Raw genomic sequence first — 15,444 nt, forward strand, 5'->3', positions numbered from 1 at the left:
GTGGAACCCTCTGCCTAACAGAATTGTTGAGTACCATTGCTGCGTGGACTACAGTAGTTCAAGAAAGCAGCTCACCACAACCTTCTTGAGGGCAGTTAGGATGAGCAATAAATGCTGGCCTTGCCCATGACACCCACATCCTGTGAGCTAATAAAAGAATCTGGTTCCACCACTGCTGCAGACAGGTATTCCAGATCACAATAGCTCATTGTGCTTGTTTTTCCTCCAGTCACTTCTGGTATGTCCTCTGGTTACCAACTCCTGGCACTGGAAACAATTTCTCTTTTTTTTATGCTTTGAAAACAACTGTTCATGATTTTGAACACCCATCTAATCTCCTCTTAACCTTCTCTGCTTTAAGGAGAACAACCTCCGCTTCTCTCTCTCAATAATTAAGTCCCTCATTTCTGGTAGAATTCTAGTAAATCATTATAAAACATTTAGAAATGGCCATCCGAGCATGCAATGATATTTAGTTTTTCACCTAGATAATGTTGTACTCTGAGGTGCTTCAATATAATTAGAACATACAATCTTGGAAGTTCATATGTATACAGTGAAAGATACATAGGAATGTATTAAACAGGCCAATGGTAATTCCCAGATTTATACTAAACTGTGGTCTATTCTGTTGAAGTGCAAAGATCAAGACTTTGCTCGCAAACTCATTTACATGACATTGTTTAAAGAGCCATTAGCTTTTGTCTCCCTCGTGGTTAAGCACTGTTCCACTGCAAAGTGGATGGACCAGAGTCTGCATTTCAAGCATAATGTAATTGCAAGGGGGATTTTTTGGAATTCCCAATTAAATTGAGCTGCATCAGTATTGATGGGATTGAAAAGAAGCCAATGTGCTGTAAAATCCTGAAGAAATTCTCTATCGTCCTTAGCTACCTCTGCGATGGACGTAATGTTACCCAGATTTACAGATTGACTTGGAGTCATAGGGGTTTACAGCATGGAAACAGGCCCTTCGGCCCAACTTGTCCATGCTGCCCTTTTCTGTTTTAAAACCCCTAAACTAGTCCCAATTGCCCATATTTGGCCCATATCCCTCTACACCCATCGTACCCATGTAACTGTCTAAATGGTGATGGAGTACAAATGTGTCTGTATAAGGAAGCTTGTCACTTCCCCATTTGATTACACATAATTCCAGAGGTAATGCTATTTATACTTGGATTGCACAAGTACTTTTTGCTGGATACCACTTTGGGATGTTCTTTAGTTTGACATTGGGGAAAACAACTTCTCTGGAGAATTTCCCCCTCGATGAAGATTGAATTACAAATATTAGCAATTGGCTACACAGACCAGGAAGGTCCTTTTTTAGTGGGGGCAGCTCTAATCTGTTGAGATGGCAGTAGAGGCACTACAATTGCCCTGGGTTCATGAGGGGAAAGATTTAGCCCAGAATTCAGTTTTTTAAAATCCCCATTTAGTGGCTTAGCTATAAACGTGCTAGTGCTGACATCTGCTTTTGCCCTCCAGCAAGGAATTGACGATGCTATGCACTGCCAAAAAAGCAAAGTACATCAGGGCACCTCGGAGGAGCTGGCTGACTGGACACAACCAGTGGAGATTAAGGAAGGTGTCTGAAGAGGCAAGTTGGATAGATTTGCATCAGCTCAAAATATCACCAAACTGACCTGCCAAAGTGTTTCCGCTCCGATGTGCCCTGAGATTGCTTTTCTGTTTTGGGTCTGCATGGATTTTCCCTAGTCACTGGGGAAAGATAATTAATGACCTAATAGGAAGTATCAAACATTAATTTCTTTGTGCCTTTACAAACCCCAAGTGTTTTTTTGGTTGAGCCATACTGGGTGGGTCCTCAACTGTGTGAACATTACTTTGCAAAACTTCAGGTAGTACATGTCTGAACATGATTTCCTTTTAAGATTGTCGAAGTTGTTTACTGTAAAGGGCAGTGTTTCACTTGTATCTGTGTTTTACATTTATAATTTGACTAAATTAAGTGGGTGAGCTGAATTTAAACATTTAATGCACTCTTACCTCCTTTATCTGCTTCAGTGAAATAAAATGTCTTGTTTTTGTTTTAAACAGTAATTTATAGGCATTGCTTTATATTTTCAGTTGAATCCTCTTGCTCTACCAGATGAGGGATTGATTGCTTAATATGTGATCAACATGTTGAAATGTGCAGATATGATCCCAGTAAATAGATGTACTCAACACCAAAGAATGTTTTCAGTAATGCTTCCAATTGCTGTAATACAGGTTATTAACACTTGTTCTGCTGAAAGTTCAACAATTGGATTGCCAGTCTGCACTTTATAAAAAAAGATGTATAATAAGATTGTCATTGACTTAAATTAAATCAGTCGCTGACTCAACCTGTCCCGCCCCCACTCAAAACAAAACCTGAACCCTATGGACCAGCATTGAAATTAAGTTGGCAAATGTGGACTGTGACACCTGGATTTTGGAGGAAGCCATACCTATGACCATTTATTCATTCATGGGACATGGGTGTCACTGGCTGGCCGGCATTTATTGCCCATCCCTAGTTGCCCTTGAGAAGGTGGTGGTGAACTCCCTCCTTGAATCGCTGCAGTCCATCCTACTTGCACTGCAGTGTTAACACCATAAGTTCATAAGATATATAGGAACAGAATTTGGCCATTTGCCCCATCAAGTCTCCTCTTCCATTCAATCATGGCTGATATGCTCCTCATCCCGATTGGATAGGTAACTGGCTGTCTGATCGAAGACAGAGGGTGGTGGTGGATGGAAAATTTTCGGATTGGAGGCAGGTTGCTAGCGGAGTGCCACAGGGATCAGTGCTTGGTCCTCTGCTCTTTGTGATTTTTATTGATGACTTGGAGGAGGGGGCTGAAGGGTGGATCAGTAGATTTGCTGATGACACCAAGATAGGTGGAGTAGTGGATGAGGTGGAGAGCTGTTGTAGGCTGCAAAGAGACATAGATAGGATGCAAAGCTGGGCTGAAAAATGGCAAATGGAGTTTAACCCTCGCTTCTCGGCCTTTTGGCTAAGATCAAGTGTAGTATGGATTGGATGCTGCACTTGGTTGAGGTCATTAGGTTACACTGCAGCTTCATGTGTTTCATATGAAGCGATTTTTAAAAGCGGCATCTCGGCCTTTTGGCTAAGATGCAAATGAGCTCAAGTCTTGGAGGAGGAACCTCCCCCTTCTCCAATCAGCTTGGCTCATGTAGATCAGGGCCAGGACGGGGTGATTTTGGTCGCTCGCCCTGTCTTGTCAGCCTGGATCTGAAATGTCTCAACTTGTTGAGACTCTGAATTGGATTTGATTTGATTGAATTGGAAAAGTATTAAAAAAATAAAAAATAAATGGAGTTTAACCCTGATAAATGTGAGGTGATTCATTTTGGTAGGACTAATTTAAATGTGGATTACAGGGTCAAAGGTAGGGTTCTGAAGACTGTGGAGGAACAGAGATCTTGGGGTCCATATCCACGGATCTCTGAAGGTTGCCACTCAAGTGGATAGAGCTGTGAAGAAGGCCTATAGTGTGTTAGCTTTTATTAACAGGGGGTTGGAGTTTAAGAGCCGTGGGGTTATGCTGCAACTGTACAGGACCTTGGTGAGACCACATTTGGAATATTGTGTGCAGTTCTGGTCACCTCACTATAAGAAGGATGTGGAAGCGCGGAAAGAGTGCAGAGGAGATTTACCAGGATGCTGCCTGGTTTGGAGGGTAGGTCTTATGAGGAAAGGTTGAGGGAGCTAGGGCTGTTCTCTCTGGAGCGGAGGAGGCTGAGGGGAGACTTAATCGAGGTTTATAAAATGATGAAGGGGATAGATAGAGTGAACGTTCAAAGACTATTTCCTCGGGTGGATGGAGCTATTACAAGGGGGCATAACTATAGGGTTCCTGGTGGGAGATATAGGAAGGATATCAGAGGTAGGTTCTTTACGCAGAGAGTGGTTGGGGTGTGGAACGGACTGCCTGCAGTGATAGTGGAGTCAGACACTTTAGGAACATTTAAGCGGTTATTGGATAGGCACATGGAGCACACCAGGATGATGGGGAGTGGGACAGCTTGATCTTGGTTTCAGATAAAGCTCGGCACAACATCGTGGGCCGAAGGGCCTGTTCTGTGCTGTACTGTTCTATGTTCTATCCCCATTTTCCTGCTTTCTCCCCATAACCTTTCAACCCATTACCAATTAGAAATCTGTAACTCAAATTTACACTGTCCCAGCATTCACCACACTTTGGGATACTGAATTCCATGGATTCACAACCCATTGGGAGAAGTAGTTTCTGCTCGACTCTGTTTTAAATTTGTCCCTTATCCTAAGACTATGACCTCTTGTCCTAGAATGCCCCACCAGCGGAAGCATCTGCTCCACGTCTACTTTATCCATACCTTTTTATCATGTATACCTCAATTTGATCTCCCCTCATTCCAGAGTGTCGGCCAAAACTGTTCAATCTCTCTTCATACGATAAACCCCTCCTCTCTGGAATCAATCTCGTAAATCTCCTCTGAACTGCCTCTAATGCCACTACAGCTTTCCTCAAAAAAGGGGACCAAAACTGTGCACAATACTCCAGGTGTGGCCTCACTTTTGTATAGTTGCAACAATATTATCCCGGGGATAATGATGCAGCCACATAAGACCCTTGTCAGACCCCGCTTGGAGTACTGTGCTCAGTTCTGGTCGCCTCACTATAGGAAGGATGTGGAAAAGATTGAAAGGGTGCAGAGGAGATTTACAAGGATGTTGCCTGGATTGAGTGGCATGCCTTATGAGGATAGGCTGAGGGAGCTCGGTCTTTTCTCCTTGGAGAGACGTAGGATGAGAGGAGACCTAATAGAGGTGTATAAGATGTTGGGAGGCATAGATCGGGTGGACTCTGAGGCTTTTTCCCAGGGTGGAAATGTCTGCTACGAGAGGACACAGGTTTAGGGTGCTGGGGGGTAGGTACAGGGGAGATGTTAGGGATAAGTTTTTCACAGAGGGTGGTGGGCGAGTGGAATCGGCTGCTGTCAGTGGTGGTGGAGGCGAACTCATTAGGGTCTTTTAAGAGACTCCTGGATGAGTACATGGAGCTTAATAGGATGGAGGGTTATAGGTAGGTCTAGAAGGTAGGGATGTGTTCGGCACAACTTGTGGGCCGAAGGGCCTGTTTGTGCTGTAGTTTTTCTATGTTTCTAATACTTCCTTACCGTTATATTATATTCCTTTAGCTATAAATGCCAACATTCCATTCACTTTCTTTATTATCTGCTGTATCTGCATGCTAGTTTTCTGTGACCTCATGAACAAGGACACCCAGATCCCTCTGCACTGGAGTATCCAAAGTGTCTCCCCGTTTGGATAATGAGTCACCTTCCCATTTTTCCGACCAAAATGCATGACCTCACTCATCCACGTTAGAAATCATAGAAACCCTACAGTACAGAAAGAGGCCATTCGGCCCATCGAGTCTGCACCGACCACAATCCCACCCAGGCTCTACCCCCATATCCCTACATATTTTACCCACTAATCCCTCTAATCTATGCATCCCAGGACACTAAGGGGCAATTTTTTAACATGGCCAATCAACCTAACCCCCACATCTTTGGACTGTTAAACTCCATCTGCCACATTTTGGCCCACTCTCCTAACCTATGTCCATTTGTAAAGTTCTTATTTCCTCATTGCAACTTACTGTCCCGCCTATTTTTATGTCAACGGCAAATTTGACTATAGAGCCTTCTATCCCTGTATCCAAGTCATTAATAAATACCAAATGGATGCTTAATAGTTAATTTAGAAGGAAAGTATACCAAGTTGGAGTAGAGTGGTACAGGTGGTAAGCAATCAATTCATGCATGAAATTTCCTCTGTGCTTTCATACTGACACTTGTTTTGGTTGGAGTCCAGTGTTTGTCCACTGACTCATGGAGTTAACAGTAAATCTGGTCCCTTCATGCTGGCAGTAGACTTCGACCCATGTAAAAGCTGCCTATGAATTTGCTCAGTAAGAAGTTTAACAACACCAGGTTAAAGTCCAACAGGTTTATTTGGTAGCAAAAGCCACACAAACTTTCGGAGCTGCAAGCCTCTTCTTCAGGTGAGTGGGAATTCTGTTCACAAACAGAGCATATAAAGACACAGACTCAATTTACATGAATAATGGTTGGAATGCGAATACTTACAACTAATCAAGTCTTTAAGAAACAAAACAGCATGAGTGGAGAGAGCATCAAGACAGGCTAAAAAGATGTGTATTGTCTCCAGACAAGACAGCCAGTGAAACTCTGTGGGAGTTACAAATAGTGGGACACGAACCCAATATCCCGGTTGAGGCCGTCCTCGTGTGTGCGGAACTTGGCTATCAGTTTCTGCTCAGCGACTCTGCGCTGTCGTGTGTCGCGAAGGCCGCCTTGGAGAACACTTACCCGAATATCAGAGGCTGAATGCCCGTGACCGCTGAAGTGCTGCACCCCCAACAGGAAGAGAACAGTCTTGCCTGGTGATTGTCGAGCGGTGTTCATTCATCCGTTGTCGCAGCGTCTGCATAGTTTCCCCAATGTACCATGCCTCGGGACATCCTTTCTTGCAGCGTATCAGGTAGACAACGTTGGCCGAGTTGCAAGAGTATGTACCGTGTACCTGGTGGATGGTGTTCTCACGTGAGATGATGGCATCTGTGTCAATGATCCGGCACATCTTGCAGAGGTTGCTGTGGCAGGGTTGTGTGGTGTCATGGTCACTGTTCTCCAGAAGGCTGGGTAGTTTGCTGCGGACAATGGTCTGTTTGAGGTTGTGCGGTTGTTTGAAGGCAAGAAGTGGGGGTGTGGGGATGGCCTTGGCGAGATGTTCGTCTTCATCAATGACATGTTGAAGGCTCCGGAGGAGATGCCGTAGCTTCTCCGCTCCGGGGAAGTACTGGACAACGAAGGGTACTCTGTCCACTGTGTCCCGTGTTTGTCTTCTGAGGAGGTCGGTGCGGTTTTTTCGCTGTGGCACGTCGGAACTGTTGATCGATGAGTCGAGCGCCATATCCTGTTCTTATGAGGGCATCTTTCAGCGTCTGGAGGTGTCTGTTGTGATCCTCCTCATCCGAGCAGATCCTGTGTATTCGGAGGGCCTGTCCGTAGGGGATGGCTTCTTTAACGTGTTTAGGGTGGAAGCTGGAGAAGTGGAGCATCATGAGGTTATCCGTGGGCTTGCGGTACAATGAGGTGCTGAGGTGACCGTCCTTAATGGAGATGCGTGTGTCCAAGAATGCAACCGATTCCGGAGAGTAGTCTATGGTGAGTCTGATGGTGGGATGGAACTTGTTGATGTCATCATAGAGTTGTTTCAGTGATTGTTCACCATGAGTCCAAAGGAAGAAAATGTCATCGATGTATCTAGTGTATAGCATCGGTTGAAGGTCCCGTGCTGTGAAGAAGTCTTGTTCGATCCTGTGCATGATGATGTTGGCATATTGAGGTGCGAATTTGGTCCCCATGGCTGTTCCGTGTGTCTGGATGAACAATTGTCTGGATGAACAATTTCTACATGGCAATTTGCTGCCATGTAGAAAAGAGCTGGATTTAGTGTTGATTTGAGCAGGGTATCGGCTGTCTAACACTGTTCACTTGGAATCTGACCCAAACAAGTGGCACTTTTTAAAAAAAAAATCTTCAAGTTCACAATCATAAGGACTTTGAACTGAGGCCAGTATTTCCTCAAGGAGAAGGAATTTCTTTGGCTGTTGTTTTTAACTCCCAAGAGATTGGTTACTAAAAGGGACAAAGCAGGAAACCGGAGTCCATATTGTCTTGACTAGTAATGGGGGGTGTGGTTTAGGGATAGAAAGTGCATCTTTTTTTGTAATTTAAATTGTGACTATCCCCCTTCCATTGAGAAAGTGGAGAATTTTAGACATCCTTTTTCATGTAAAGGATGCAGCAACAGTATTCGAGGAAGAAACTGGAAGGATCAAAAAGAGATGAGCCTGAAGTACTGTGGGAAGCTGAATGAGTTGATTAGGAGCAGCATACGGCTTGAAAACTTTAGTAGGATTTTTCTCAAATTCAAGTGTAGAATTCCATTAAAATGTTAATTTCATATCACAGTAGGGGGCTGTGTTTGTTGTTTAAATGCTTGGCTTTGCACTGAGCCATTTGGATCAGCAGGGATCCATCAAAAACACTGATTTGATTAAGTACCTTGAGATAGTTTACTGTACAAGTGCAAGCTGTTGGTGTAACCACTTTGCACGTGATAACCAAGTTTTTTTTTTTCCCTTGTTACCTTGTTTGTATAGCAGTGTCAGTGCAATGTTTTTCATTACACACTTATTTTTATGCAGGCAAACCTAGAGGGCATGGAGCGATCACCATTCAGCAGGGGGCAATGGACCTCACAGTCCCTGCGGATTACTGCCAAAGAGCTGTCTATAGTTAATAAAAGGGGAACAGCAGCCCTCAGGGAGCGTTTTTCTAAGTAAGTACATTTACATTCACTGTGATTGAATAAGCTTTTTAGGTACACAAAAGGTTGACTGCCTCTGTTTTCCTTGTGTGCCATGTGACATTTTTGCCTTTTTGGCCATCTTGAGTCTGCTTGGTGGACTGGATTAAACACAGTAAGAGTTTTAACAACACCAGGTTAAAGTCCAACAGGTTTATTTGGTAGCAAAAGCCGCTTTTGCTACCAAATAAACCTGTTGGACTTTAACCTGGTGTTGTTAAACTTCTTGCTGTGTTTACCTCAGTCCAACGCCGGCATCTCCACATCATGAATAGCCTCAACCCAGGTCCAAGTGGTCGTGGAATTTTGCACTAAGTTGCCACCCATATGCATAGCTAAAGTTGGTATTGAAAATAGACTGTTCTCGGTACGTGGGGAAATGAGCTTTGCTGCCTAACCTTTATCTTGATGGGGTGCAAAAAGGTATCATCGTCCCTTGCCCTGTTGAACGAAATGCTATACACCATCACCAAGATAATAGTTGGATGCTTCCCTTTCAAGCATCCATGGTATTTGTGGTTTAAAAACAATGGAATGTAGAATGTGTGTGGTGTCTAAGCTTGCATACAACTTGTAGCCTGTTCAGATTATTGAAATAGATTTTGGTAACTTCATTGCAATGAAATTCCTGTCATACATTGCCCTTTAAGAAATTATTGATCCCCAAAACAGTACCCTTTCTTTCATGAAACTAAATCAATGTATCATGTTATGATCTCTATGGAGACCATTAATGTTTAAAGAGAAATTTGAACACCCAGTGAAGGACTGAAAAAAATTATGCTGCAAGATTGTACTTTTAAACAAACACACTTTTTATATTAAAAAAAAAAGTACTAATTTAACACTAAAGTAATTCCTTGTACTCAAAACACAATCACAGGTACTTCATGCTAAAATCTTCAACTGAACCTTTCTCTTTCTATTTTGACCCCGCAGAAAGTTTTTGGCAATTTATCAGGCCCTTCACTTCCTTGGGACCAGCTCCAAATTTTTCCACAGCTGCCTTAAAGTCTGGGGCTTTTTAGCTCAAGTCTAAGCCTCACTTGCAGTTCCTGCTCAGTGACCTCAGCAAAAGATTAGAAACACCCCTGGTTTCTAATATCTTTATTGTCCTGGCTTGCAGCTGTTCCACATCTCTTTGCAAATTCCTTTCCTGCCTTCTCCAAGCTGACTGCTCACAGAGCTCCAACTTCCGCTATGAGGGTTATTGTCGATTTGCCTAGCTTGGAGCTAGAGAAATCTTCCTGGCTCTTTTTCCTTCCACAACCTTAATGGAGGTGTATAAAATTATGAAAGGCATAGATGGGGTGAACGGTGGGAAGCTTTTCCCCAGGTCGTTGGTGACGTTCACGAGGGGTCATAGGTTCAAGGTGAAGGGGGGGAGGTTTAACACGGATATCAGAAGGGCATATTTTACACACAGGGTGGTGAGGGCCTGGAATGCGCTGCCAGGCAAGGTGGTGGAGGCGGACACACTGGGAACGTTGAAGACTTATCTAGATAGCCACATGAACGGAGTGGGAATGGAGGGATACAAAAGAATGGTCTAGTTTGGACCTGGGAGCGGCACGGGCTTGGAGGGCCGAAGGGCCTGTTCCTGTGCTGTATTGTTCTTTGTTCTTGACTCCCAAGTGAAGTTGAGCTCCCACCTGCATTCCACAATAAAGTTAGTACCTTGTTGCCTAAGGTGGAGGCCTGCCTAATACTTCCACCCCCCCCCCCCTCCCTGTACTCAAGTAAGTTGCAACTGTCCCTACCTGTTCCCAAACTGAACTGCTGACTGCTTGCTTCTGGGGGCAAAAAAATGCCATGCAACTGATCTCCATGACGGCGGCACGGTAGCACAGTGGTTAGCACTGCTACTTCACAGCTCCAGGGTCCCGGGTTCGATTCCCGGCTCGGGTCACTGTCTGTGTGGAGTTTGCATATTCTCCTCGTGTCTGCGTGGGTTTCCTCCGGGTGCTCCGGTTTCCTCCCACAGTCCAAAGATGTGCAGGTTAGGTTGATTGGCCAGGTTAAAAATTGCCCCTTAGAGTCCTGAGATGCATAGGTTAGAGGGATTAGTGGGTAAAATATGTGGGGGTAGGGCCTGGGTGGGATTGTGGTCGGTGCAGACTCGATGGGCCAAATGGCCTCCTTCTGCACTGTAGGGTTTCTATGATTCTATGACAACATGGCATACTTTGGAATGTTTCAAACAAATGCAAATTAATTATTGTAGCTTCAAAACAGCCCTTTTGATTTTCTGATCGGTATTAATAATTTGTATCTCTATTGAAGTTTACACCCTTTCTCCAGATTTGCCAGTCCCACCAAGGAACTCCCTTGCTTTTAGCTTTTCATCTGGGAAGTACATAGAATAATTTAAGTATTTTATTAAGTGTAACAAACTTAAACATTGGATGATTTATTTAAGATTTCTCACTTCCAATCCTGACATTTAATAAACACTCAGACCTGAGGTAATTACAGTTCCCAAGTGTTTCCTTTTAACTTGCAATTAGCACTTTCATCTCCAGCCTAACAATTGTATTCTTAAAACTAAAAGTTAAATCTCAAACACATGAATTACAAAACCAGATATTCACAGCAATTGAGTTTCTAAAACGGGCAGTCCCTACTTGTGTTTTTAAATCTTTTATCCATTTACTTTTCCCTCTACTGCTGAAGGTGTTGCCTCCTTTGCAACAATTGACCGTTACCCCTGTACTGGCTAGCTATTGGACTGCGGATGGCAGAACTTTGTGTCCTTTTGTTGCAGCACGGGTCCAAAACAAAACTCGGCACCTTCCTGGTGACTCTACCTCTTAAGATATTTAAATAGCTGAGCAAACTTTGGTTACTGATCAGCATGAGAGCAGTCTGCTGCTAATTGTGTATGGCCATTCATAGAAATCATAGAGACCCTACAGTGCAGAAACAGGCCATTCAGCCCATCAAGTCTACACCAACCACAATCCCACCCAGGCCCTACCCCCATATCCTTACACATTTACCCCCTAATCCCTCTAACCTACGCATCTCAGGACACTAAGGGCAATTTTAGCATAGCCAATCAACCTAACCTGCACATCTTTGGACTGTGGGAGGAAACCGGAGCACCCGGAAGAAACCCACGCAGACACAAGGAGAATGTGCAAACTCCACACAGACAGTGACCCAAGCCGGGAATCGAACCCAGGTCCCTGGAGCTGTGAAGCAGCAGTGCTAACCACTGTGCTACCATGCCGCCATTCTATTGCTTCTTGTATAAACTGGGTAGTTTATGGATAGTACCTCTTACAAATAAAACCGGTGATAACACTGATTAATGTGTGGGGAGAGGTGAGAATTTTTTGGTAACTATTTTAAAAACATTGCTAGAATTCCGTGCTTGTATCCACTCCAATACTAAGCAGGGAGGGATGTTTTTACATGTACTGGCAGTTTGTCAGCCAAGTTTTTTTTTGTTTTGTCACCAAGCTTTGGACAAATGTCAAGGGACATCACGCAGAGCTTGGTGTGGTCCCTGATCATTGCCCTGGTTTGAAGTTGTACCCATATGGTTAACCTGGGTACAGAAGCCCCTCTCTCGCGCTCTCTCTGACACCATCTTCCCCCGCCCCCACCTTTTTTGCAGTTGTACTCAAAATTGCTGTCAAAAAATAGAAGCGAGAGGAGGCACACTGAAGCATCATAGTGTACTATTGCTTTTGAGCAAACAGTCCCACCTTGTTAATGAATTGTCTAATGAGGTGTTCAGCATCCTGTTGTGTCAAAATTCTTCCTTGCATAATCCATATTAATCCCAGTCCCTTTGCCTTCAGGTATCAGAAGGCAGCAGAGGAAGCAAGCAGTGAACGAAAAAAAGGGGTAGGTGCATTTTCAGATTACTTAAGTGGTTTACTTTTGCTTCCTTGCACATGCAGAGGATGTGCAGTGAGAGGGATTTGCTCTATGAACACTTAGTATCCAAAAATAAATGCATACTTTTGTAATGTAGCAGTTTTTTATGCCCTAGGTGTGTACCTAATCAGGAATTATAGTATGCATGATCAATAAGTGGCTCTTCTCAAAGTCTATTGTCCTGCATGTAGTTCCATTCTCCTAACCCTTTTCAGATGTTTTGGCAGGATTTGTTCTGGATGTACACATGAGTCAGTTTCCCCAGAGCATCTACTGACTGGTCAGTAGGATATATTTGCATTGACCCAAGAAGAACCATTCACAACAGTTGTTGATTGGGTTGTGCTATTTAAAGGACAATGATGTGGGGTTGAGCTTTTTAAAAACTGCCTTAATTTCTATCCTGGACTGACAATGATGGATTTTGAAAGCTCCTTTTACAGAGGGTAGAAGGGAAGAATTCACAGACGGGAAACTAAAATCTCTTTCTTGTGGAATTTCTTTTGCAGTCACTGTGGTAAGTGTTTCCAAGTTCTGTCTCGCTATCCCAGTAAGTGGATTGTAAGTTAGAGTGTGAGACAAGGCAACATAGTCTAAACAGCAACCTACAATCCATTTGCATTACTGGGATAGTGAGACAGTTTTGAATCACTCACCAATATAACTACTGTAAAATATCCCACAAGGAGAGGATTTTAGTTTTCTGTCTGCAAATCACTCTCTCCCCTTCCTGCCATTCTTGAGATCCAGGCTTCGGGCTCTGGCTGTAACATCTGGATTTTTGCACATGTGCAGATGGGTATCAGTGGCCATCTTGGGTGGAAACGCTGTAACCAAAAATGGGCCAACAAATGAAGAACACTCTTGTCACTAACATCCAATGCATAGAAGCTGAACTATATATTACTTGCCTCCCCATTATAAAGAATTACTGGCCACAAAGCTCCTCCAGAGACTGATTCTATGCTAATTGATACCCTTGAAACTGTTAGAATAGTTTGCAGAATCTAAACTTCAGCAGCATAGTTAATTGAGAACCTGGTGGTGTGTTGAAGAGTTGGACTTTTTTTTAACGAAAAATAAAATCCACACTGGGAAGGGAAGAGGTCGAAGAATTATTTGTTGCTCGAGTTCCTAAATTGGATCGGTGAGTAGCTAAGTCATATGAACCAGGTGAATCCTATATTTGGTTCCTGAGCTGTGCTGAGTTAATTGGTAGAATTTGGAGGTGCTACAATTGATCTCAAGCCTACTGAAATAAGAGAAAATTGGCCAAAATCCCTGTTGGCTGTCCAGTAACCCATATTGTGGTTATTTGGTGAAGATGGGATCAAGCTTGGTTGTGTGCCCAATCTGACGTACAAAGAAACTTGGACAGTGAGAGACTTTATGTGGAATTGCAGACAAAGTAAAGGTCAGCACTTTTTTAAAGGGTGGAAAGAGCAAGGAAAAGGGGACAGAAAATTGACGGAGGAGGGAAAATTTTATTAATTTTAGATTCTAAAAATGTTTGCTTAACCTGGAAAACACAAATAGAAAGCTGTTGTATGTTGGGGAAAATGCATGGTTTAGTAAGTAACAGTTGTTTAAAAAATGATTTGGTGGTTGAGAATTGCAAAATGGTGACCCTAGTTGAGGTCAGTCATGCTCCCCTTTCTCCCACACCCTAAATCCATTCAAGGGGTCTTTTAGTTCCTGTTAAATGCAAATGTTTTTGTCTGGGCCTTCTGTTGAATTCATGGATTACACCATGGCTATTTGGATTTGAAGAGTTAAATTTCTGAGGTAGGCCTCAATCCCAGTTTATCCAATAATCCCTTTTAATTCCTACAGGTTTTATCAGGCTATTTTTCTCTTTCAAACTGTCTGTACGGTAGAATAAAAGGAATATAAGCACCTTATAATGAATTACAAGCAGGTATAGTTATTTCTAATGTTCAATTCTAAGTTTGTTTACCTTTTTTTGAGAATTATGTTTAGGAGATAGCATTAAAGTAGCAATCACAGCAGCTACTGGGGCTACCTTTCTTCCTGCTTTGTATGCATTTTTTAAAAAAATGGAATGTTAAGCATAATTTAATAATTGGGACATGTCTAGGTTGAACTGTTGCAACAAACTTAAACTGGGTGTCCTTCAGTCACCTGGTTATCATTGTTTAAGAATGTAGTATTGGAAACCAGTAAGACCCAGTGTCTGTAAGATCTGAAGTTTTAGTATTTTGATGAGGATATTTAGACTCTGCATATACTTTGTCTTATTTCTCATTTTCCCCAATTTATTGAAGTTGGGCTACCAAAGGAGTTTAGGCAGCTGGATGGAGTTAACATACAAACCAACCAGAATCCAATTGAATGTTGGAACAGGTGCAAGGGGTAAATGGCCTACTTCTGTTTTGAATATCTAGTTGCCAGGTATGGTTCATTTTAATTCTGCTGGAAAGTGTATTGGGTTGTTGGTGAGGACAGTATTGTGATTGGTTATGACACCCCCGTCCTTCCAAGTTCTGTTGTTTAGACTCGTGCATAAAGGGTACCATTTGGTTGATTTTTCTGAAGGGTGGTAGTGGAACTGTACGAGTCCTGCCTTCAGAAGGGGAAGAAAGAGATGTTTCTTCTTAAATAGCTAAGATCAGACAGCGATCGAGAGAATTGCTGTGTGTCTGCAATCCATCACCCCACTGTACCAGACACACATACATGTCCCAGCATATCAATGATGTCATTGACTTATTATGTCAGTGGCTTTACTGTTCCACTTGACCAACTCTGCTCAATTAGCAGGCTTTGCTGGTTGAAGCCTGCTGTGTTAAGACTGTGCTTACTGTATGTCCATTATATAAACGATGTGATGACAGGAAATGAGTAACCAGGCATAAAGTGTAGATGTAACAAGCAAACTTTACATCTACAAGATGTTCTGGAATTGTGCCAGTTTGAATTTGTTGTTTGAGAGATTTTTCAGCTATAGATGGCTCTTGTGTAATGATACTGTGTGACTCTTGGTATGGCCGAGATAGACTATGAAATCCTTTGCATTGCATTGGGTAAAACTAAAGGAAAGGTTTTAGAAAAAAAATTGATTTTTTTTT

At 42.9% G+C, this 15,444-nt stretch overlaps 1 protein-coding gene across 2 annotated transcripts in view; it reads left to right on the forward strand.

Moving 5' to 3' along the window:
• The window catches only part of lima1a (LIM domain and actin binding 1a), a 127,644-nt gene that overhangs the window by 62,725 nt on the left and 49,475 nt on the right, over positions 1–15,444 (forward strand). For both annotated transcript variants that reach the window (XM_078200968.1, XM_078200967.1), the window contains exons 3-4: positions 8,307–8,440; positions 12,277–12,322. In XM_078200968.1, the coding sequence (XP_078057094.1) occupies positions 8,322–8,440; positions 12,277–12,322 (165 nt within the window). In that variant the 5' untranslated portion in view covers positions 8,307–8,321. The remainder of the gene's footprint in view (positions 1–8,306; positions 8,441–12,276; positions 12,323–15,444) is intronic.

Source organism: Mustelus asterias, chromosome X (assembly GCF_964213995.1).
Source record: "Mustelus asterias chromosome X, sMusAst1.hap1.1, whole genome shotgun sequence".
In the NCBI taxonomy this organism is placed as follows: Eukaryota; Metazoa; Chordata; class Chondrichthyes; order Carcharhiniformes; family Triakidae; genus Mustelus; species Mustelus asterias.